Source organism: Triturus cristatus, chromosome 8 (assembly GCF_964204655.1).
Source record: "Triturus cristatus chromosome 8, aTriCri1.1, whole genome shotgun sequence".
Lineage (NCBI taxonomy): Eukaryota > Metazoa > Chordata > Amphibia > Caudata > Salamandridae > Triturus > Triturus cristatus.
The window spans coordinates 190,005,826-190,030,245 of record NC_140591.1 but is presented as its reverse complement, the minus strand read 5'-3'; the positions used below and the strand labels follow the sequence as shown (position 1 = coordinate 190,030,245).

The following is a 24,420-nucleotide window of genomic DNA, read 5'->3' as shown; positions in this document are numbered from 1 at the left end:
AGCTTCCCACGGGGACAAGATAGTGGGATGGAGTTTAGTATGCCTGAACTTAGAAGGTATAAATGCAGCTTTTAGTAAAGATGATTTTTATCTAATGTTTTGGGAAATACCACTTTAAGAAAGTAGGTAATTTTCTTGCTTAGCCATCCTATGTGCCTCTGCTGGGTTGCGTATTGACTGTCCGGCTTTGGTGTGACATGGGCTGGGGATGTGCATTCTCTTTAGACAGCGACTGGTGGGAGGGGTGGATTGAGGTGTGTCCTGCCTCTCCTGGATGAGTCAGGGCTGGGCTAAATAGACCTGGGCTGCATTTAGAGTAGTGGGAGGAGATTTCCTGGCACCTGAATGGGCCTGGTCCTTGGACATTGCTGTCTCCACCTCCTGGCAGGAAGATAGGACAGAACTGGTTTGGACTGAGCACAACATTCTTTGCCACAAGAGAACAAAGGGAAAGGTTGTATAAATATTGGTGCCCAGACCCCAGAACTTTAGAACTCTTCTTTCCTCAGAAACCTACCAAGAAGAAGAGCTGGAGAAGCTGTGAGGAGGAACTACCACTTTGCTGTGTGTTTTGCTGTGTTGTCCTGCAGTGGCTGCTTCGGTCTTGGGCAGAGAAAGGACTGGACTGAACTTTCTACAACTTCTTTTGTTTGAGTTGCTCCAAGGGCTTGAGTTAGAGCTTGCCTTCTATTCAAGACGTCTCAGGAACAGCAAACACTTCACCTTTCTCTGGGTACTGCCTCTGGGACCACGTGTCCAGTTGCCACAGAGGGAAACTGCACCCCAACACTGCCACCAAGACTGCTGGCGGTTCCGTGACTTGAAAGCCCCGCAGAGGCCACCGCCGCACTTTGCACCTCATTCTGGTCTCGAAGATGACGACCGCCGCCCCCAAGACGCTGCTTGCACCGCGACCTGTGGGCACCGCACTCTGCACCGCCTCACTTCACTCAGCCGCCCTGGTCTCACTGACGATGCTGTGGCCAGCTGATATCGCCGCCGTGGTCTGCACCCTGGTCTAGGGGCACCGCTCATAAGCTACACTAAGCACCACCCCGTCCCACAGTGCACCCGTGGCCCACTGACGCCAGCCCCATCGACCGCAAATCTTCGTCACACGCTGGAGCTTGCACCGTGACCGTGAGCACCGCTTCGCACAAGAGCCCTGGTCTCACCGATGCCGCTGGACGATCGCCCCCAAGCCACTGCCTGCACAGTGACCTGAGGGCACCACCCGCAGTACCACTCTGCTTCACACAGCAGCCGCCGCCGACCCACATCGCCGCGGTCAGCCAGAACAAAAGATACTGTTTACAAGTCTGCTGACACAGACGTTGGTCCGCACCAACGCTTTCGAATGAAACAGTTAGATCTGGTTGTTTTCAGAGCCGCCGTAGCACCAGACGGAGCTACCGACTTCAAGGAACTGCATTTTTAAGGTTATTGTTGCAGAGTGCATATTTTGATTATTGTATGTTGTATTTTTATCGTTTTGGGTCTTGTTTGCACCGATAAAATATTAGTTATTTTTCTAAAACTGGTGTGGTGTCCTTTTGTAGTGTTTTCATTGTATTACTGTTGGTTATATGTAAAGACTTCACACACTGCCTTTTGAGATAAGCCTGACTACTCGTGCCAAGCTACCAAGGGCATAAGCAGGGGGTATTTCAGTAGTTTATCCCCTTTAGCCTGACTAGGAAGAAGCGTCCCTACTTGGACAGGGTAACAACCTGCCAACTAGAGATCCCTATTTCTAACACTTCCTTTCTCGAGCACTAGTCTGGCCTGATACCACGTCCATCTGCTGATCTATAGTATAGCTTCAACTCGAATTCCAAAGGATGATTTTAGATAATGAGTTTGTTGTGTAAATTAGTAACTTCAAACACATTTATGTCAATGTGAAAACCAAAGTCTAGTTACTTATTGAGTATGCGTACTGAGCACCTAAACGCATAGGTTTGAGTGGATGTTAGAAACCCGTGTCTCCGAGGGGCAGAGTTCAGGAGGATAGTATGCCAATCCCTCTTTAGAATTTCGTGGAGCCAGATGGTCAGTGCCTGCATGACAAGAGGTTATGTTTTCATTAGATGAGACTTGGGACTTTCTCTTTCTACTTAAGTGGGTTTTGAAATAGAATGAGAGTTTCTAGTAGATGAATGCATCGAGAGAGAGAGAGAGAGAGAGAGAGAGAGAGAGAAAGGGAGAGAGAGAGTGTGTAGAGACCTTCAGGCTCCACTTGGAGCTGATGGAATGTTCCTGTTCTCTTTGCTCTTTCAACTTCAAGGGCGCGAAGCAGCCTCGTCACCGAACGATTTGTTTTCTTTAAAAGAGAAGCAAATCTTGCTCATTAAATACAATTATGGTAGTTTCTGAGGTAACTTTTTCAATCCGAGCACATGGCGAATGGAACTGTTAACTCCCTTCTATGCACACACCTCCTGTCCCCTTCATCTCACCGCCCCTTTCTCATCCTCTTTCTTTCTCACCCTCTTTCTTTCTCTTCCTCTCTCCCCCTCCTTCCCTCTCTCTTCCCCCCTCTCTTTTTCTTTCCTCTCTCTCCCCTCCCTCTCGTCCCCTTCTCTCTCTTTCGCACTCTCTCCCCCCACTCTATCCTGCACTATTACATAATTTACCACCGTGGTTGTAGTTTGCACAGAGTTGCTTTTTTTAATATTTTGATTTGTTGTAAGGGGCGTGAGAATTTGATACGTTTTATGGACGATGAAGCGCTTTTTGCTAAAGCAGAATCAGTGTTTGTATTTTGTCTACATGGTAATGCTGATGTTCGTCATCAAAGACAAAATACACGCCTAGACATGTGAATAATACTGATCGCCACCAATCGAAGTGCTGAAAATATTACAAATCATTACAGTCTGTGATGTGCAGAATCACACCTTTGTGCAAATTACTATTACTCTGAAATAGATTCTGGTTCACAACTTTCCAACCGCAAGAAAAACTGTCTTGCATCAGTTGGGGGAGAAAGGCCACCATGAAAAGTACCTAACTTAAGGGAAGTGCTGAGGGGGGACCCAGAGGCATGGAACACTTGAGTAAGAAACACAGAAAGAGCAAACATTGTGTGATTCACATATCCAAACATGATCAAGCAAGTCATCATTTTAAGTAGTGGATTTAGTCGCCATTTTTTGAAAAACATTGCAAATCGGATATGAATGACGAATATCTCAAAGATTGAAAAAAGAGAGAAAGACGTAGGGTGAGGCAGAGAGATAGAGAGAAAAAGAGATGCAGCGGAAAAATGAAAAAAGTGGCAAACCAAAGGCTGAGTACAGCAGGGATTGTGATCAGAGGGGGTTGACAAATTGTAGCTGGATGGACACAGGGCTTGGTTTATGTATTATAAAAAATAGAAACATATACATTTAGAGAAAAAAACTGTTACAAATGTAGTTATGGTTCTGGCTCAGACATGCAAAACCACAGAAATTTGCCATTTATGGTGTGAAACCCCTTCTGTCATACCTTGTGATTTATTTCTGTACAAAATGCCTTATTGTATACCCCTATTTCTACCTTCCACAGCTTTGCCTCGTGACCTTGTTAGGTCTGGCAATAACTAAGACCTTTCGATTTTACTAAAATTATATGTTTAATATACTTTACTTATAGGACTCTCTGTCAGCCCTCTTAATCAGTTGATCTGTTATTGTGTCACTCACATTTTCCTTCTGTCCACTGCAGCATACAACATGGTGTCGTGGGTTAGCTGACTTCAGTCATTAACTTCACTGTGAGAGATGGCATGCAGCTGTTTTACAAGACAATCAACACTCAAAGTAGTTCCCTTCAGTGACATGGGCTATAATAGCAATGAGTGCTTTATGAGACCCCCAAAAATATTTGAGCTTTTAGCCACTTTTCTTTTAACAAGATTGACGCTGACCGGGCAGCTGCCCCATCAATATAGTTTTGCCAATGCTTGTTTTTCTTAGGAGGTTTGCATTCAAGTGAAAAGAGGGTATTCAAGGGCCAATTAATGACCAAGCAGTCAATTGTACCTGTGTGTGTCATTTGGAAACTTTGTGATTCTGACAGAGGTCACATTCCATCACCGCTTTTCCTCTGCCACTTACCCCCCAAACAAAAGCTCATCCGTTAAGCATGAACATCTTAGCCCAGCTAGTAAACATACTTAAAAAGACCCTGGTTAAGTCTCACCTAGGCAGCGCTTGCGCTGTCTCTTCGAGACATGCTGTATTCAGGATATGGGCACTAAGCCCCGCCCATGTTCTGCCCATTTTTACCATTGGCTCTTCTTCCTGTCCTTTGTAAATTATGGCTTTTGATTCCTCAATAGGCTTAGTAGTCCCTCCTTAGTATCTCCCTCTCTCATGTTGTTACCTCCCATACATGTGTGCTTACTCTGAAGCTTTCATTAGCACTGCGAGAGAACTATTTACTTTATTAACGTCTTGCTGAAGCAGGCATGACTGCTTCTTTTATATCCAGCCAGACACAGCACTGCCTCTTTAAAGCAGCGCTTTATGGTGAAGGCTGCCCCCCCTTTCTTAATTTATTTGCGGCTCGCGGCACAACAGTTTTTTTTTTTGTTTTCCAATTTAACTTTTTTGTAAGCAGTAATAATATTGGTGAGCACACGGGTATGCGCAGCTTGCCAAAGTCTTTGCCGCTTCCTTTCATTGTGTTTCACTAACTAAGCACGGTGCCCGCTTTTTCGATGTAACGCTATAACTTTTATATACGCTATAACCCCGACCCCCCCCCCCCCCCCCCCCCGCTGCACGATGCTGCGCTTCATGGTTCATGCTACTTCAAGGAAGTTGACATCACTTTGTTTCACAAGACAGTGATTTGAACCCAAAGGACGCAAGTCATGGAACACCAATTTCAAATCTGCAATTCCTGCTTAAATTTAGGGAATCACTGTCTACTGAGCTTCAGCGTCCAATGCATATCGTTACCTCTTTGTCCTTATCTTTACTCTAGTCCCTACACTTTGAAGCTGATCCGCCTCATGCAGTCGTACCAAACTGCAAACTCCATCAAATACCACTTCTCACCTTGCCTTACTTCCTGTGGGTGTATAACAGGACTGTCACATCCGGTTTTGTTTCTCGCACGTCTTGTTGTGCGCGGCTCGCCCCACCTGTTTTTTTTATTAAACATCTTAAATAGTGGCGGTCGCACGTCTTGTTGTGAGTGGCTCGCCCAACTCAACGGTTTTTTTTGCAATCTTAAACAATGGCGTCCGTAAGTACAGTCTTGGACCATTGGAAATTTATTGTTTCGCAGGTATGTGTTTATAACACACCCCTCACTTGATGTTAGTCACGTATGGGTGTGCTCTTGGGTCCAACAGTTTTTATATATTTTCATAAGAGAGGCTTGCCAGAACCCGGTCATGCTCTGGAACCAATCGATAATTCAGAAAACAGCATGCGGGGTTCTGAACTTTCCCACTTCAGTGTACTTTTGACAGAGCACAGTGTTATGACAGGAAGTCGTTGAGAGCCCCCTCACTCGTCCTTGAGAGACACTCGTGGAGGCCTGTTGTTCCTGGAATAAATTGCCTGCTTTTACCCCAGGCTCTGCTGCATTGTTGCACTGTCCTTGCCTTGGTGTTTTAGTAGAGTCGCTGCAACTTGTGATTCCATAGGGAGGCTGGACAGGGAACCCAAAGGTAATGGATACACGAACGATGGGCATTTGCAATGCAATTGATCTCGCATTACTAAAAGTTTGAGCTATTGGCGTTGCAAATAATAATGCAATGCCAATAGCTCAAACTTTCAGTAATGCGAGACCTATTCCATTGCAAATGCTTGTTAAATTTGTATTTGTGATGTTCAAGTCCTCGTCATTTGTGTTTGGCATGCGTGATGTAGGGATGGATAATTTAAAATAGTGTAGGAATGTTGTTATATTTGTTCTTTACTCTAAAATTGTTGGTACTGCTTGGATTTTATATTTGGTCCTCTTGGGGTTGGTTGCGTACTGCTTGCCAATAGCTGTCCCACAGCTGCCAGTGGTTGAGTAGAGATTCTCTAAGAACTGTTAATTTGACCTAAGCAAAATGTGTTTGTTAAGTTGGTTGGTATCATCCCCTCCTCAAATTAATAACCCAGTTTATGACTGGCGATTACTATGAAACAACTTTCTGACTTTCAGTCAATGAAGGATCATTTGCTTCTGCCCCTGACTCCTGTACAACTAAAGTACTCAATTCTTCACCATGGAGAAATACTTGCAATAATTTAGTGTCAGATTCATTTCCAGAGTACTATGGAGCGTTAAAATAAATTTCAGATGCAAATAGTTCAAGGACCTGGAAGAAAAATGTTTTGTAATCGAAACTCTGTTTCGGCTCCAAATTATGTATTGCATGTAAAGTACACAGTCCTAGTGTATGTTTGAGGTGTGTGAGCCTATCCAATGTTTACCCTGTTACAGGATGCGAACCATAACTGACCAAGGTCCAGAATGCAAAGTAATCAGAAATTGCAGTAGCTTAGGTTATGATTAACTAAGTTAATTCCTGATAAAGTCCTCTATGTCCTGTATGCTTGTCCTGTATGCTTGCATTCTAAACAGCAAACGTTGAATCCAGTAGTATTTGGATGTCTGCAGTGATAGTGTTTCTTAAGCCATACCTTTCTCATAAATTCATATAGATGAGTGTTGCAAAGGTAATATCAATGTGTCTGTTTTTGAGGTTGTAAATTAGAAGTAATGTGGTTCCACCCAAATGTCTCCAACAGGTCCATTACAAGCTGCTAGTACTCGCAGGCTGCCTCTATCTAGCTCGCATATCATAACTGACTGCCAGCTGATTTCAGAATATGCAGCTGCCTACCAGCTAACACAGCACTCTAAAACGTTGTTCCCCTTTGTATGAGGCTGTGGAAACTGACAGTGCAGGAAAATGCAGCTTACCCATTTTTTGAAGAATAAAATAGTTTTCTTTTTCATCTTTTGTTCTCCTCTCTTTCCTCTTCTGTCTTTCTTTTTCCTCTCTTTCCTTTCTCTCTCCATCTTTCTTAAATTCTTTTTCTCATATCTTTCTTGCTTTCTTTCCTTATCTCTTTCCTTCTCTACTTCTTTCTTCTATCTTTTTCTTGCTTTCTTCCTACTTTTTTATCTTTAATTGTTGTTTCTGATTGATACTTAAAACTGCAGATTCTTCATCTGTAGAATATTCCCTAGGTGCGAGACAGGCTCCATAGCCTTGTAGCAGTATTTTGCATATCCTTGTAGCAGTATTTTGCGCCCCACTAGGTGGCATCCTGCAGCTTGGCATTGGCTCCATACAGTCTTGGAAGTGACATAGTGGAGCTGCATAAAAGCACCCCTGCACGATGATATCTGTTCTTTTCTGTCTGCACCTCCTGATGCAGATCCAGAGTTCACTTCTAAATGTGTCTGGTTGTTCTATGGCATCAAACATTTCACATTGAGCTAGGGAACTGTGACTCTACGCGCCATGTAATAAGTGCATTCACATGCACGTAAATGCAATTTGAGGCCAGAAGGTGAAATTGTATGATAATGAGTACATAAAGAGATTGTGGCCTTTGTGTAGATCCTGCTCCAAGTCACAGGTTTGGTTCCAGTCATGGTCCGCTTACATGACTGTTCGACTTCCTGCTCAAAGTCTTCTGGTAAGTCAAAGTCCAAACGCAAACATGAAAAAGTGAAGCGAGACTTTGCCCCAAGGAGAAGGCGTGAGACCATCAAGAAGTAAATCACACTTTTTCAAGGTCACCAGTCACTGAGCCTATTCCTCAGCTGGTGCCAACAAGCCCTGAGTTCCACTGGCTGTCTTCAACCCCACAGCAGATTGAGGCCTCCAAAGAAGCCATGTTGCAAATATTCAGTACGCTTCCGGCTTCCTTTGGCCTGCCTTCAGGTTCCACGCAATTGCAAATCTCTAGTTAGGTTATTGCTAGCAGGCCCCTCTCTTTCACTTTCGGGCCCATTCTGACTCGGATACAGACTTCTACTCCAGACCCACGCCGGTTGCCGTGTTAGAGCTATCAGCAGAAGTTCCATTATCTTTTTAGTTCTGTCTGACTCTGTGCTGGAGCAGGTGATACCCTAGGATGTTGATATTGATGAAAGGGGTGGCTTGCTTCCTCTCATTAAATTGATGATAATTTAATTTAATTGTGGGTTTATATAGAGCTAGAATCGACTCCCGGAGGAGTATCTCTGCGCTTCGACCGCTGGGGAACCCGTCCTGGCTCACCCTGAGAGATGGTCCCTAATGGGTATCTCTAAGGTGCGACCAAGCATCCCCGGCGGTCTGGGGGGGGCGTTGTGAAGATGAGGCAAGCTAATGCCCAGAGTTGCCGAGTGTGGTCCCTGACTGGAGCAGGCACCGAGGCGAGAATTATTGAGCCCGCTGACCCTGGTCCACGACCCTGCCGCGTCGGGAATCGAACCCTGGTCCCGGGCCGTCCTCTGCTTACGGGTCTGCCGCCTCTAACCAGTGAGCCACACCTCTCCACTGCCTTAGACCTTGATTTACAGAACACCAGTGGGCTTGAAACAAAGCTTGACTCACCACATGGGCCACGAACCGAAGAGAGTTCCTCGTTCACAGTGGTGGTTCGGAGGCAGGCAAGGTACTTCCCTCCTTTCAGACTAAAACAAATGTTTTGAGAGGAATTCTGCAGTTGTGTACAGCAACATATGAGCCCTTACTTCAATTTAACGATGCCCTCATAGATGCTTTGAGGGCTAAGTGCTTGAAACCATGTTCTTGCCCACCTGGTAACAGGTGGGGGGCCAGACATCATAAACCAACACCTGGTGACCCGAACTTTCTCTCCAGCACACCTCTGCATGAGAGCCTTAATGTGCAACCCTTGACCATTAAAGTTGTTTCGAATTCATTTCCCACCACTCCTCCAGATAGAGATTCTAAAAGGATAGATACTTTTGGCAAACATGTTTTCTTCAGCCAGTCTGGCATTGCTGTCTCTAAATGCAGTCTGTCTGTTGGTCTGAATCGCCCATGCCCTGTGGGACATGTCCAGTGAGATCCTGTCCGCATTCTGGAAGGACCTTAGGGCTTCTTTGGTCCTGATGATGCATAATAGGATAGACGTGGCCAAATATGTTATCCACACAGGGTTGGATACCACAGATTGCCTTGGCAAGGTGGTTGGTACTAGTGTAGTCCTTCACCAACATGCCTGGATGAGGTCCACTGAGTTCTCCAGTCACTGTTGGACATGCCCTTTGATGGGTCCTGCCTCTTTGGCGAGAAGGTGGACTCCACTTTGGCCCCGTTTAAACTCGGTAGACCTTACAGCATGTTCCCTGGTGCTGTTGGACCGTGCCAAATAATTCCCACACCAGTCTCAGAGATTTAGGGGCTACTCCAGAGGGCTGGTGTATAGGCATAGACATCCTTCTAACAGGTGAGGCAACTGAGAGCCCAGTCCTTTCAGAGCCTTGGATGTGGATTCGGCAGGCATCGTGCAGGCTAGCAGGGACACCAGTCTTTCAATTCTCCTCACCTGCTACAATGGTCAACAAGCAGGGAGGATCTGGCACTTCATTCCGGCTTGGCGAACCATTCCATCTAATGGGTCTTCAAATTATTTAAAAGTTTATGGCCTACTTTTTTTTTCTTTCTTCCCAGCTCAACATCCCTCCCACACCTGAACGAATTTCAGAAAAGCATCTGGCCATCCTACTACAGGAGGTTTGCCGGTTGCTCTTCAAAGGTGCCATACAGAGTATCAGACTCGGAGAAAAACTGGGGTTGTTACTCTCTCTATTTCCTCACAGCGAAAATGGATCGGTGCCTCTGGCCTTTCTCGGACCTCCGTTCTCTCAACGCTTTTCCTAAGAATGGTCGGATTCAAAATGGTCACATTTGCTCAGATCCTATTTGCTTTGGACTTGGGCATCTGTATGGTGTCTTTGGACTTGGAGGATGCATATTTTCACGTACCCGCCATGCAGTCCCAAAGGCGTTACATGAAGTTCAAAGTGGGCATTGTCAGTTTGTCATGCTTCCCTTCGGGCTTATCAGTGGCTTTCGGGTAGCCACAAACTGATGGTGTTGGTCTCTTCTCAGCTTTGGAGTTTGAGATTTGCTGTATTCCTGTACCTCGATGGCTGGCTGCTGAAGGCCTCACCGTAGTCAGTCGTGGACCACCTTCATACGATGGCTGGCCTTTTGACATTTTTGGGTTTCACCATAAACAAGCCTAAAGTCACTCCTGATTCCCACTCAGAGGGTTCCATTTCATTGAGGCATTCTTGGATACGGTGAAGTTCAGGGCTTTCCTTACACTGCAGCAGGTCCAGAATTTTCACGCTGTGATCCAGATGTTTCAGGCTCACCCTGTATCCAGTTGAGAATTGGTATGAGGTTTAGTGGCCTCTTAACCTCGTAAGCCTCCTTGTCAGTCACGCCAGGTGGCAAATGCGAGCCCAACATTGGAACTTGAAGTCCCTGTGGGCGCAGCATCGATGCCGCTTTTCAATATTTATTGAACTATCGTGATTCTTCTGTAAAATATTTGTGCTGCAATGATCAATAGACAGAAGCAGATAAGCGTAATTAGCAATATAAGGACAGTAGCTAGTAAGAACAGTTCCACCATGTTGCTAAACAATGTATATATGTGAGCATATAAAACAGTATGTATATATATATATATCACTGAAAAAACCATAGGTTTCACACATGTTATAGTTAGCGGAAATTTTAATCATAAAAAACCATTGAAATTCCCCCGTTATAGTTAGTGCAGGCAACTATAACTCACGCAACCACAATCCTCTGCTGATGCTAATACTGTATTTAGACACTTATTTGCCCATGTCTTCTTCCATTAAATTTTAGCTATACATATATTGCAAATATTTTTTTTTTATAAAGACACATATGTCATCAGCAGAGGATTGCGGTTGCGTGAGTTATAGTTGCCTGCACTAACTATAACGGGGGAATTTCAATGGTTTTTTATGATTAAAATTTCCGCTAACTATAACATGTGTGAAACCTATGGTTTTTTCAGTGAATTTGCAAGGTTTTTTAAATGCTAATTCCTAACTATAACGTGTGTAAAACCCATGGTTTTTTCAGTGAATTTGTACGGTTTTTTAACTGCAAATTTTGTTTTTGTGATTTTTTTTAAATCTATGTTTAAAATAATATATGTACTATATCCTGCATTATAGAAAGGATTTTTTTTTTTTTTGCATTTTTTTCCGTGTACGGTAAGATGACGGTACGCGCTCCGTACGTCATAAGTACGGTGCGCGTATGTAATAGGATACGCGTACGGTAAGCTGACGCTACGCGCTCCGCACGTCATAAGTACAGCGCGCTTACGTGATATGTGCGCGACGTACGCGTACACGCGGAAGCAACGTCGCGGTTCCGCAGGGGCGTGTAATGCGCATGCGCGAGTGCATCTTGCGTACGCGCTCCGTAAGCGCTCCGTAAGCGTCACGTTTGCGCATGCGTACTTGTTTACGAGCGCGTACCGTAAGTTTACGGAGCGCGCACGGTAGGTCATGTGATCCACAAAGAACACTTTTCATTGGTTGAAATTACTTTCAGTTCCAGAAACTTCCCACAACACACCCATTCCCCTCATTACTGCTTGAAAGAACACTTTTCATTGGTTGAAACTACTTTCAGTTCCAGAAACTTCCCACAACACACCCATTCCCCTCATTACTGCTTGAAAGAACACTTTTCATTGGTTGAAACTACTTTCAGTTCCAGAAACTTCCCACACCACACCCATTCCCCTCATTACTGCTTGTGATTCTCTAGGAGCAGGAGCTGAATTGTCTTTGGGATACAATGGCAGGACAGCAGACCTCTTCTGAGAGTGAGGCTAGCAGCACCACCATCATCCAGAGAAGGAGGAAACAGAAGAATTCTTTTATATGGGAGTATTTTACTTTTCCAGAGGGGGAGAAAAAGGTCAATGCTCCACTGGTCACTTGCACACTTTGTGACCGTGTTTTATCAAGAGGAAATCCTAGGAAAAAGTATTCCTTTGGAAATCACTCTATGATGAGACACCTTAGGGATAGACATCCCAGGACCTTTGCTCGACATACTGGAGAAAACTCTTCAGTAAGTCACCAGAGCCCAGCCTCAGAAGCTCAGCCGAGTACATCATCGGCAGCTCAGCTGAGCCCTTCCTCTGAGGTGGGAGCATCACCTTCTTCTGCTCCTCTGGATGTTAACCCTCGATTTGGGAGGGTTGTAATGAGGTGTATAACATGTTCTGGTCTTATTGTTTTTGGGGAGACCAGTGTTCCCCTTATTAACAATAAGATAGACCAGCATGTTTGTAGACGCTCATAATATTCCCATTCTTTCTTTCCTCCATCCTTCTATGAACCCAACGGCTCTTTTAAGAGCCAACCTTACCTCACAATTTTTTCTTTTTTTTTTTCTTTAAGCTTTCCTTTTTGAAATTTTTTTTTTACCGTGTGCGCACGGTACGCGTAATTTAGCGAATTTCGCGGAATTTCTCCGTTTACGCCATGCGCGTACGCTGCGCGCATTCGGCGTTTTTAAAAAAAAAAAAATTAAATTCATTTTTTGCCCTTGGGGGTCCTTCTAAGACCCCCTGACAAAGGCTAGGGGGGTCAGGAACTGTCCAGCCTGCCCCCTTTTCACATTATCCACCTTTGTTTTACACCCCCTCAGACTGCGAGAGACAAAATGGCGGCCGACACTTCCTGATTTCGACCGATTCGAATGTTTACTAAGATCTAACAAGCAATCAGAATCGCGCTCGCGCACGGCACCGTGCGCGTACGGTAAGCTTACGGTAAGGGCACGGAGCGCGCCTATAGATATATATATTGATTTAAATGCTATTTTCTCAGGACCTACTGAACAGATTTACACCAGACCTATAAAAGGCACTTCCTTGACCTGAGGACTACCTCTCTGCCAAATTTCAAGTAATTCTATTCAGCCATTCGGGCTGTAGCTGTGTCTAAAGGTCCTATGGAAAAATGCATGGGAAAAACGCGTTTTGGGACCCCCCTTTTTTCTCAGCCCCCGCTTGACGAATCCCCCCGAGACTTTCAGGGTAGGAGCGGAGCGTAGCGCCCCACCTATTTTGAAAATTTCGCGAGGATTCGTCGACCGGCGCCAAAGTTATTCCAAATAGAATGTTGCGGATTTCCTATGGAAACAGGGTCCTAACTATAACTACCTACTGGCGACCGCCAGTAGGTAATATATATATATATAATCTATCCTCCAGTCCCTGGATACCAACACAAGGACTCCGGTTCCGATTAAAAAGAGATTCTCTTTATTTTCTTCGATTTTAGGTAACTCGTTTCGCCTGTATCCACAGGCTTGCTCACACCATAAACATGTTTGTATCATACTCCTACTGTTCGTTCCCTAATCTTAGTGACTAGGGTGTGTATGCGTTCTGCCAAGAATCACCTATTGGATGATCCTCCCCCGTTACCTCAAGTGAAAGAATGCAGGTCCCCATCTTGATCTCAAGTTGGACATCACTCTTCGCAGAGGGATCTGCAAGCAGCTGGGCTGAGGTTTCAGCGTGTAGTGACCTCACAATGACAGCAAGTGCTCCTCTGCCTAAAACCCGGAAATGCTTGTTTATTTATAACAAAAAGCATCCTTGCTCAGAGCCGACACCTTAAGTCAGGCCACCATTGTTTGTTCTGTAGATAGCTGCATAGCCGCATGGACGAACAACAAACAGCATTTCACAATGTATGTTCAGACCTTGTATGGGATGTTCAAGGTGTCGTGATAATGTTCTTGTTAATTGGAATTTGTAAGCTGTGTAGTTTCAGAGAAACTAATCCTGCATTGTCAAGCACACAAATATGTTTCAAAAGTCATTGTGTGTAAGAGGAGGCAACTTAGGAAATGTGTGCATGTTTTAAATGGCAGTGTTTTTCCCCGGGCCTAACGAAGACATATGACAATCCAGAACTCCGAGGAAGCAGCGGAAGACATGCAGTTTTGGCTGACTGACCGCAGTTTATCCTGCGGCAGACCAGTCGCCCTTCCCGACCAGGAGCTAACAGATAGTGACAGACACCTCACTGCTGTGTTGGGGGAGGTGGGGTCGGGGGCCACGTAAAAGGCCTTTCTGCCCTCCATCAAGGGGAGGCTGTTCAAGTTCTCGCAGACCCCTTTATCACCATGTTGTAGTGCAATAACCAGGGTGGGATGGGGTCTTGGGTACTGTGCTAGGAAGCTTTGCACCTCTTGAAGTGGATGGAGGTCCAGGGCATAATAATTATAATAATAGTAATAAAACTTTTTATATAGTGCACAGTTACTCAATTGAAGTGTCCCGGCGCTGAAGGTCTAACTCCACTTATTCAAAAGCATAAAGCAGCCCAGAGGAGTAGGGGTAAAGCCTATCTGATTAGCCATGTTTTTAAGTTTTTACGGAGAACCATTTCAGTCTTTGTCTGTTTTAAAAGGGGCATAGAATTTCACAGCTTAGAAGCCAAAAAGCTAAAGTAAGTGTTCCCTGTGCCGGCTTAATTCACAGCGGGGACATATGCCTGCTGGGCCCCTGATGACCTGAGACGCCTCAAAGGGAAGTATGTCTCAGTGAGGGGGAGCAGACAACTGGCACCTGTATTCGAGAAGGCCCTGCAGCAGTAGCACAAAGCTTTAAAAGAAAGACACTTCTTTACGGGGAGCCAGTGAGGTTTACATAAGCCCGTCTTGGAAGATTCAATAGCAGCCGATCTGCATAGTTCTGCACTCGCTGAAGTCTCATCAGGCGAGATTGGGAACCTCCCAAATATAGAATATTGCAATAGTCCAGCCTCAAAATACCTAGTGTCCTGACTACTGTTTTGTGGCAGATTCAGGCTGGAAGCAATAAATGTTCTTGAGTGATCTTAGGATCCCAAAACACTTGCCTGTCAAGGCCGTGATCTGGCTATCGAATGTAAGGTTTTCATCAAACCAAATGTCTAGATTTTTAACCCTAACCTTTGTTGAAGGAAGGGAGAGAATCTGGCCAACAGGCAGGAGACTAGATTAAAGGTTGGGTGCCCAGCATGATACCCTCCATTTAGTTTCAGGCAGTTGAGGTCCATCCATTGGGCAACTTCGGACAAGCAGGTCCTCGGAGAACTAGCCACACTGGCTGAATTCTGTGACAGTATGACGATAAGTTGAGAATCATTGGCGTACAATATGATATTAAAACCGTAGCGCTCAAAATCAGCCAGAGGGCGTATATACAGATTGAATAAAGTAAGGCTGAATGATGAGCCCTGAGGCACCTCCTGCTGTAATGGAAAAACCTGTGATTTTTGCAGTGCCTGAAGGTGTGGGCCTGCAGAAAGGAGGCCAGCCATTTCAAGACCCTTATGGGCAACAACGCAACTCTATAACCTCTCAAGTAAGAGGCTGTGGGATACATTGTTGAAAGCATACTCTGATCCAGCAGCAGCAGTGCAACAGTATCACCCTGTCCAAAATCTGCTGAATGGACTCGGAGGAGAGCAGGAGAGCCAAATCTGTGCTAAAGAGGGGGCTAGAGCCCGACTGCGTCCCATGCAGAAGCTCCTTGACTTCGAAAAAAAAAAATACCTGTTTTATATACCAAATACTACCCTTGCTTATCTCACGAGACAATTGAAAGCGTTCATTTGGAGAGGTGTGGTCCTCCCCAAGTCACCTTAATGAATGCTGCAAATTGACATATTATATATGTATACAAAGTGCAGTGGGCGTCATTTAGTGGGCAGGAATCACACCCTTAGTAAGTGATCCCTCATTCAATGTAATCACTCCAATATGTAGAGAAAGATTCTCAGTTAACACACAGGTACACTTTTTTCCCTGAAGCACATAAACCCTTTTCCAGCATGGATTACGTTTTTGTTCCCTCTGTGTTTTTACATATGATAGCCAACAAATACATCCATGCATGTGGACTCTCAGACCATGTGCTGCTTGAGATCCATATGCAGCACAATAGACTAAGGCCTCGCCCGCTGTGGAATCTGAACTTGTGGTGGATGACTAAGCAAGAAGTCCGGATTGCCCTTCAAGAGGATTCACCACAATACTTCCAAGACAGGCTCAATGAACTCCTTGGAAGTCCTCTGGGAGGCTTATAAGGCGGTCACTAGAGATCAGATTATATCTACAATGACACATTTGAAGAAAGAATGAAACCAGAGGTCTTCTGATCATGAGCATGCAACACAGATAGTAGAACAGGAACTGAGGAATGATGCTTCGGAGGCAAATGTACCTCTGTTCACGAAATCCAAATTAGAATTCCAACAAAGGAAGGTAGACGAAGCCAGGAAAATTGGCAGGTTCTCCCAAGCCACTGATATGAGTATGGTTATAAATCTGGTAGATTACTGCATTGGTTGAGTCGAATGAGGTACATAGCCACATGCTTTTTAGCACTGGGGAGGCGGTCGGTACTCTATGCAGTACTCCGAAAGCCATCATTTTAAACAGTACTATAAATCACTCTTTGCGGACACCATGTCCCTGCCACTAGATGACCTACATTAGAACCTAGCCAGTATCCATATCCCGCACGTTACTGCTGTCCATTCGATCATGTTGGATGAACGACTTGCTATTGATGAGATCATAGATGCCATCTCCCAGCTATCGAAAGGTACATCACTGGAACCTAACTGTCTGCCGATTAAGTTTTTTAATTGCCTGCCTGATGCACTGGCCCAACCACTGCTTGATCTATACTCTGAAGCCAGAAAAATAGGTGGCCTTATGATTGACATTGAAGAGGCATCCACACCCCAATTAACCTACTCACCTCAATGTCTCCTAAAAGGCAATTCGTTAAGGAATTATTAAATAAAGACCATAGCCAAAATACTAACTATGCCACTTGCTAAGTTACTGACTTGGTTACTATTGTGCAGAGTGGCTTTAGGCCACTCTGATCAACCGAGCAGTATATCATGCCATCGTGAAGGCTCAGAGATTGAAGGAAAGTTTGGCCAATGCATGTCGATTTAGAATAGGCCTTTATTAGCCTTTCATGGAATTATCTTTTCTCTCTTTTGGAGTATTTGTCCCTTATATTTTGTTCTATGTTAAATTAAAATATAATACACCGACGGTGTGAGTTATGCTGGGGGATTCCTCTCTGAGCCATTTGAACTGATAAGAGGCACAAATCAGGGGTGTCCACTGGTGCCCCTGCTCTTTGTCATGATGGCTGAACCCTTTGCTGCGTTATTCAGAGAACAAACCTGCATTACTGGTTTCAGATGGTCTAGGGAAATTAAGAATAAGGTCCCACTATATGCAGATTACATTTTGCTGTACATAGGCAATCCTGAGGTCTCAGGCATCATGAGGTTATATTCACTTATTCATTTGGAAAGTTCTCTGGCTTGCGTGTAAATTGGAGCAAAACCAGACTATTTCCACTTAGTCAAATGGCTTAATCGGAAACATGGATGGCTAAGGAGGAATAGTCATTACTAGAACTTGTTATAAATATCTGGGAGTAGACATTGTGGTCAGTTTGGCCCATACTAGTACTGTGAACATTGCACCCTAGTGCGAAAATACATGCAGCGGTACCCTCCACCACTCGGCCCAACCCATATCATTAATGGGATGGTTAGCTCTCAGTATGATTAATCTCCTTCAAAAAATGATATACGTACTAAAAAAACTACCCGTTTTATACACCTAATACTACCCTTGCTTATCTCACGAGACAACTGAAAGCTTTGATATCGAGCTGTGTGGTCCTCCCCCGGTGGACTTTAATGAATTCTGCAAATTGACGTATGACAGGGGACTCACTTTGATTGATCCAGTTTCATACAATAGGGCTGGCCACCTACTAGTGATTGACAGGATGTATGGATCTGCTGCAGTTCCGGCATATTGGCTGGTGATGTGAGCATAGGGAAGTGACCCCCTATTCTTTACTTGTATAGCGGAGAATGATGCTTGGAAAATACCTCCACGCACCCCCTTCACCTCGAAACCAAGTCTGCCCTAGCTACATGGAAAATCTCACTTGAGTAAATAAAATAGAACACACATTTAAACGGGGAAGTTCCCCTGTGAGGGGTAGCAAGCTTCCACAAGTTAAGGCACTTTAGGACTTCAGAGCATGGGACTGACTAGGAATATCATCTCTGTGGAACATAATTAAATTTCACACTTTGTTTGAGGGCATACAAACGGACGTGAAACTAGCCATATCTCAATGACCTGCACCTGGCCGTATCTTAACCAGATGTAAATCTCTAGTAATCAATACACCTAATACTTTTCCCGAATTAAAAGACAAATGGGAACAAGGTGTCGGCTCTTGGAAAATGTAGAATGGACCTTGTACTTATGGCCACACTGAATCCGCCATATCAGTAAGTTTTTGCCTGATTCAATTTATATACTTCTATCATATTTATTTCCCTCCTAGCATATTTGACATGTGAATAGAAGCCCTGAACCCACGTGTGTTATATGTAGGACCGAGCAGGAGACTTTTTGGATGTTGTATGGGGCTGTAGGGTTTTTTGATCATTTGGGACAGCCATCCAAGACACGATGGGTGTGATTCTGGGTTGCCCACTTGATTTAACTCCCCAAATGACACTGTTAAATATTGTAGATGACGAGAGATTCACAAATACTGAGAAAACACTCTTGCTATTGGGACTTGTAACTGGGAAGATAGGCATATCCCAGCATTTGGTGCCAACCGCATGACTAAGTGTTACAAAATGGAAAGCCAATATGGACATGTGCTGTGTTCGGGAGAGCCCAATATGTAAGGCGCATGGACGCCACCACAAGCACACCAAAATATGGGAACACTTGCTGCAACACAAAAGCAGTGCTGAAGTATAACTGTAATAATATGCAATGCGGCTGCTGGTTTGAGTTCTTATATGTGGCAGATATTGAGGTGGTGGTGAGGAGCTTTAATGTTGGGCTACATAGACTGCTTATGTTTCAAATGGGGATAACAGAACGAGCTGTACATGGTTCAATTGTTTCAGTCTTGATATGAAAATGCCAGCAAACAGAATGTTTAAAAAAAGAGTGAACCAAATCTGCTTTTGCACATGCACCTTTTTTTCTCCAAGGACGCAATATATTTTCTCATGGAAAAACCCCTGCTCTCATGGCCTCATTAAATATGGGGTGATACCATCCTAAAACTGTACTGATTCCGACTTTTCACGGTCCCAAATATTTGTGCCCTTCCTGGGCAGGCTCCCGCCTACAAACTTATGAGTTTTTTGCTGCCTGCTTTTCCCAGACCTAAGAATGCCCTTAATGCTGTTGCTAACCGTAAATTTGTGACAGCGACATTTCTGGTACGATCTCTGCATTCATACGTATATCTTAGGGATGTAAAATTTCAATTTGGATTTCCTTATTATTTTCGTAAATTCAAACTTCGGTGCTCAAAATGTGCTGAAAACGGCCCCTTTAAGACAAGCTGAATGAAGCCTATGTTTTTATGTTGTTTTGGTAATGTTACCATTATTAATTTGTGCAAAGTTTCAAAATAAAATCCTGACTTTTCATTTTCTTCATAAGTGCAAGGTATAGGAGACTTTGTTTTACTTATCTGTGAATATATATGTGTTTTTCCAGGCTTTACAAAGCAATTTGAAGTACTCCCTCTTACCCAGACGCCTGATTATCAGCAAGAGGTTAGCGCAGTGCCTGCATCCAGCCCTCCCCAGTGGAGTCCATTTAAAAGCGCTCGAGACCTATGAAATCATCTTTAAAATCATTGGCACAAAATGGCTGGCCAAGGACTTATTCCTGTACAGGTAAAACCTCTTTTTGAGAACTTGTGTTTTTTCATTTAAGTGTGGTATGCATTGTTGGAGTTACTCACAAACGTCTCTTTTTCCCCTCAAAGTTCTGGGCTGTTCCCGCTGTTGTCAAATGCAGCCATGTCGGTGAGGCCTGTTCTCCTCGGCCTCTACGAGACTTACTTTCTTCCTCTTCAGAAATCACTACTGCCGAGTCTGCAAGCCTTCGTAACTGGACTCCTGCCTGGCTTGGAGGAAGGCTCGGAAATTTATGACAGGTAGGATCTATGCATTAAAAGTGCTTACTTAAAAATATAATTGTCTCTTGTTTGGTTCTCAGGAGTTTCAGGACATATTTTTTTTCTTCAATCAACGAGGTGGGGGGGAGGTTTGAGGGTAGTAGAGGAATCGGATGTGGTCCAGCACACACCCTCCTTCGATGTATACAAAATCAAAAAAGTGTGCAGTTCAGCTAGGCCAATGCATTCCTTTGTAAATCAGTGGTCACCTCTTGTGAATCAGTGGTCACCTCTTAGCGTGCTCAAGCCCTCACCCACCAAAGTGGCATTCATCGCCATTGGGCTGTGCTTCTCACTCTACAGACTCTGCAATACCCACTGGGCCCCATACGAGGCTACTTACCGGAGATCTTTTGCAATCTTTATGCTTGTTATTCATAGCATAAGACAATGCCCTTTTTAGGTCTCGCCTGAGCCAGCACTTATAGCGCTGCTCTGGCGAGAGTTTTAGTAAGCGGGTTTTGGAAGTGCTAACTAGTGGCTTTTCAGGCCTCCACCATGCCTTTGCGATGTCGTGCACGCGCACAGCTGCTATCCTGCTTTCTAGCTTCCCTCGCATGGCAGGCTTTCCTCCCCCTCTCTCACCCGCTCCTCCCCCTCCCTTACTGCGTGACAACAGACAACAGGCGCCACTGGGCTCGAAGCCAGACAGAGCCATCCGGCTTCATTAATGATTAATTACAGTGGGCATATTGGAGCATTTTCTAATAAAAGTGGCAGATTGGAGCATTTTCAGAAAAATCAAACACACTAATACCTTTCTTTTTTTTTTTTCTTTGTCTTGGAGCACTTCATACAGTGCTCGTGTTTTCCGTTCACAGGCTCCATATGCTTCTGGTCTCTCTCAGAGCCGAAATCACGTGAGCATGTTTAACCTGTGTAATACTCAAAATAGCAGGAGATGCAATCCACGTCACTTGCAAAGTGATATCAAATTCATATATCCCTGGGACTCTTGCGGGATCTTTATCCCTGTGCATTTGGGGCTGAGGAGTGGTGTGTGGGGCCGGGGTCTGTCTGCAGATACTGAATAAAAATGTAACCTGGCTGTTGCGTGCACTTCCTACACGTGGGCAGGCGCCGCCATTGTTTAACAAATGGAATTCGGTGAGTCACGCTCTAGTTGTCAAGCAATCCACGTGCCACGCGACGAGCCTGGCCTTCGATGGAAGTGCCAAGCAGGGCGTTCCGAAGATGTGTGTATCTTTTTGAAGGCTCGCTCGCTTTCGAAATCTAATCCTTCCATGTTGGGACCTGTAAAACAATCACAAACTTCGCCTGTGCTGGTATCTGCTGTAGAGCCAGAGAATGGATAATACGTCTTCAGCAATCGTTTTTCATGCCTGTTGGGTTGCGCTCCTATGATTGAAAATGTGCACCGATCTGCTGTTACACTAATACAGCCATTATTCTGGTGCAGCGTGAGATGGGTCGGACTAGGACCAAAAATAGACCCGGGGAACCAAAATAAAAGTGCGTCCTCCCACCCCTCCCCCAATAAGTGGCACATTTTTGCAAATTGGGGCCGCTTTGAACTTGTAAAGACACGCGGTAAAAGTATTTTGCGATGTATGGAAGACTGCATGAATTTAAGCTTGCTGCAGCCAATGTTTGTTTTTAATTTTGGGGAAATTAACAGTAAAAATCAGCCCAGCAGACCTTAAAATAGACCCAGTAGCAGCTCAAACAAGCATTGTCATAGCCAATAGGTCTCGCTTTTGGGACCTTGTAAGTATTTAGTTATGCAGCACAATATCCTTGGTGCAACAACATGAACTGTTGCATGGCTAAACACTTATAAGGTCCCAAAAGCGAGACCTATTGGCTATGCCAATGCTTGTTCTGACTTGTGAGGGAATTGTGGTAGACTGAGAGAGAAAATGCTCTAAAATTAGCTATTGACAACTCTGTCACAGGAGATATATTCTCCTGGATTGTTCAGGCCAAGATAAAAACAAATACCATAGAACCTGTCAGCGTGGCGATGAGCTCATGGTTCTAAAATCAGGTCAACATGTTTCTAGACCTCCTCGCCCTGCTCTGCGACAATTCATCAGGAACTAAAGTTGGAAACCCTAATCTACTTCCTGGGTTCAGTGTTTTGTGATGCCAAATGTATGAATTTCACATTTAGAGAAAAGAGTATAAGTTCTTGCATTAAAGTGCAGAGTCTCCTCGTGACTTGTAGAAACTTGAAAGGCAATAGACAACATAAAGTGCAACATGCATCACCATTTGATCAAGGTAGTGAAATTGCTTCACCGTGTCCATCTTAAAATGGAGTGAACAATCTCTGACAATAAATCTACAGTGATGGGAGCGCTAGGTGGCGCACCGCAAGATGGCCGCACTTACGTGAGGCTCCCGATGCTCGACCCCTCGCATCCGGACTGATCCGTGCTCCGCTGGCCTAGCAGCGCCCCAGAGGTCCCTATCTGCTGCGGGACTGGGGCACTACACTCGGTGTCATTTTGGGCCGTTTCTTTGCTCCCTGGCCCGAGTTCTGCCGACGGTCGCTGAGCGGCCGCAGGGGACGCAGCTGGCTGTGTCTGCGGCCGGCGCTGGGGACTACGCGAGGCCGCGGCGCCCAAGGGAGGCACGGGCCGTGTGGCTGGCGGCGACCGATCCTACAGTGCGGGACCCGCGGAGGAAGGTCCCGGTCCCACCTGGAGCTGCCGAATCCTGATCCCGGACTGGAGGGGTGCATGCGGTGCCCGCGGGACACCTGAGACCTGCGGGGACCCAGAGACACTGCTGATCTGCGAAGAAAGGCGCGCACTGGCGCGAGCGGCCTCGTGGGGCCAGGCCTGGATTCCTTCCTTGTGGCGGCCGTGAACTGGCACAGACTGCGCCCAGGCGGAGACCTTGAGGAGGGCCCACGACAGGTACCGGCATAGGTGGTTGGCGGCGGGGCCCATCGCCACACGAGGATCCCTGCGCTCCCTTCCCCCGTCGCCACCTGTGGGAGTCGGCCTCTGCGGGGCGGAGAGGGCCCCTATTTCCTTCCCCCTCCTTGGGGGGGTTTGGCTGAATCTCGTGAGGGGGAGCGCCGCCGGAGTGAGCCTGGGGGCCCGCTGTGGGGGCTTGATTGGACACGGGCCCTGCATCTGAGACACCACCCCTGCCCCTCGAATCCGCACCGGCCGGCTGTTGGGACATTGAGACGGTGAACCACGCAGCGCCTGGGTGCCGACTCGCGCGCCCCGAGGGCAGTCATGGGCAAGGACAGGGGTGCCAAGTCGGCAGCCGCGCCCCACCAGACCAGGATTGATCGCTTCACGACCTCTGAGCCCCCGGGGGCTGGAGGGGAGGCGGCGCCGACTCCCGGCACGGACCTTGCCGCCATTTTGCAGGCCATCACCGCCTCCCGCACGTCCTTGGAGGGGATGGTCGGGGAGGTGAAGGTGGACGTGGCGCTCCTCCGACAGGATCTTCGCAATGCCACGGCCCGCATCACCGAGACGGAGTCCCGCATTTCGACCGCGGAGGACGACATCCGGCAGCTCCAGGATCAGGTCCGGGAGCTCACGACCCACTCCAAGGAACTGCATCGGCGGGCAGAGGATGCCGAAAACCGGGCCCGCCGCAACAACCTCCGCCTGGTGGGCTTTCCGGAGGGAGTGGAATCTGGCCGCACCGATGACTTTCTTGAGAAATGGTTTAAGTCCTGGATGCCAGCGGCCAACCTGTCCACCTGGTTCGTGGTGGAAAGAGCGCACCGGTCGCTGGCCGCCAAGCCTCCGGTGGGGGCCCCACCGCGCCCCTTCATCCTGCGGATCCTCAACTTCAGGGACAGGGATGCTATCCTGAAGGAGGCGCGGGCACAGTCTCCTTTGTCCTTTAATAACCATACCATCATGGTTTTCCCCGACTACACCCGGGAGGTTCAAGAGCAACGCCGATCATACCTGGAGGTGAAACGTAAGATGCGCTCCTTGGGTCTTCGATACCAACTTCAATTCCCGGCCCGCCTCCGTGTGGTCTTCCAGGATAAAACCTTGTTTTTCGATACTCCTCGAGCGGCCTGGACTTGGCTCACTGAGGAGCGACCCCTGCGCCAATCCGGGCGAGCGTCCCCGGCCCGGAGGCCTACGGACCTGGACACAACCAGGCCTCCTCGCCCACGCCGTGGAAGACGCACACAGTCCCGGCGGCCCAGGGGGGGGTTGTCGGCGGGGCATCGGTCCATGAGCGGGTCGGGCAGGATGCCGAGGGACTCGTCTGCCTCATCCGGGACATCTTCTCAGGCGGCTGGGGGCCTCCGGAGCCGGTCGCCGCGCCCGCCGGACCCGTCCCCGACCCCCCTCATCGCGCCTGTGGACCT

General features: G+C 46.3%; 1 protein-coding gene across 3 annotated transcripts in view; it reads left to right on the top strand.

Annotated features, from left to right (window-relative positions):
- DOP1B (DOP1 leucine zipper like protein B) overlaps positions 1–24,420 on the top strand; it is a 687,459-nt gene that overhangs the window by 109,151 nt on the left and 553,888 nt on the right. For all 3 annotated transcript variants that reach the window (XM_085621292.1, XM_085621294.1, XM_085621293.1), the window contains 2 exons: positions 19,631–19,812; positions 19,905–20,075. In XM_085621292.1, coding sequence (XP_085477418.1) covers positions 19,631–19,812; positions 19,905–20,075 — 353 coding nt within the window. The remainder of the gene's footprint in view (positions 1–19,630; positions 19,813–19,904; positions 20,076–24,420) is intronic.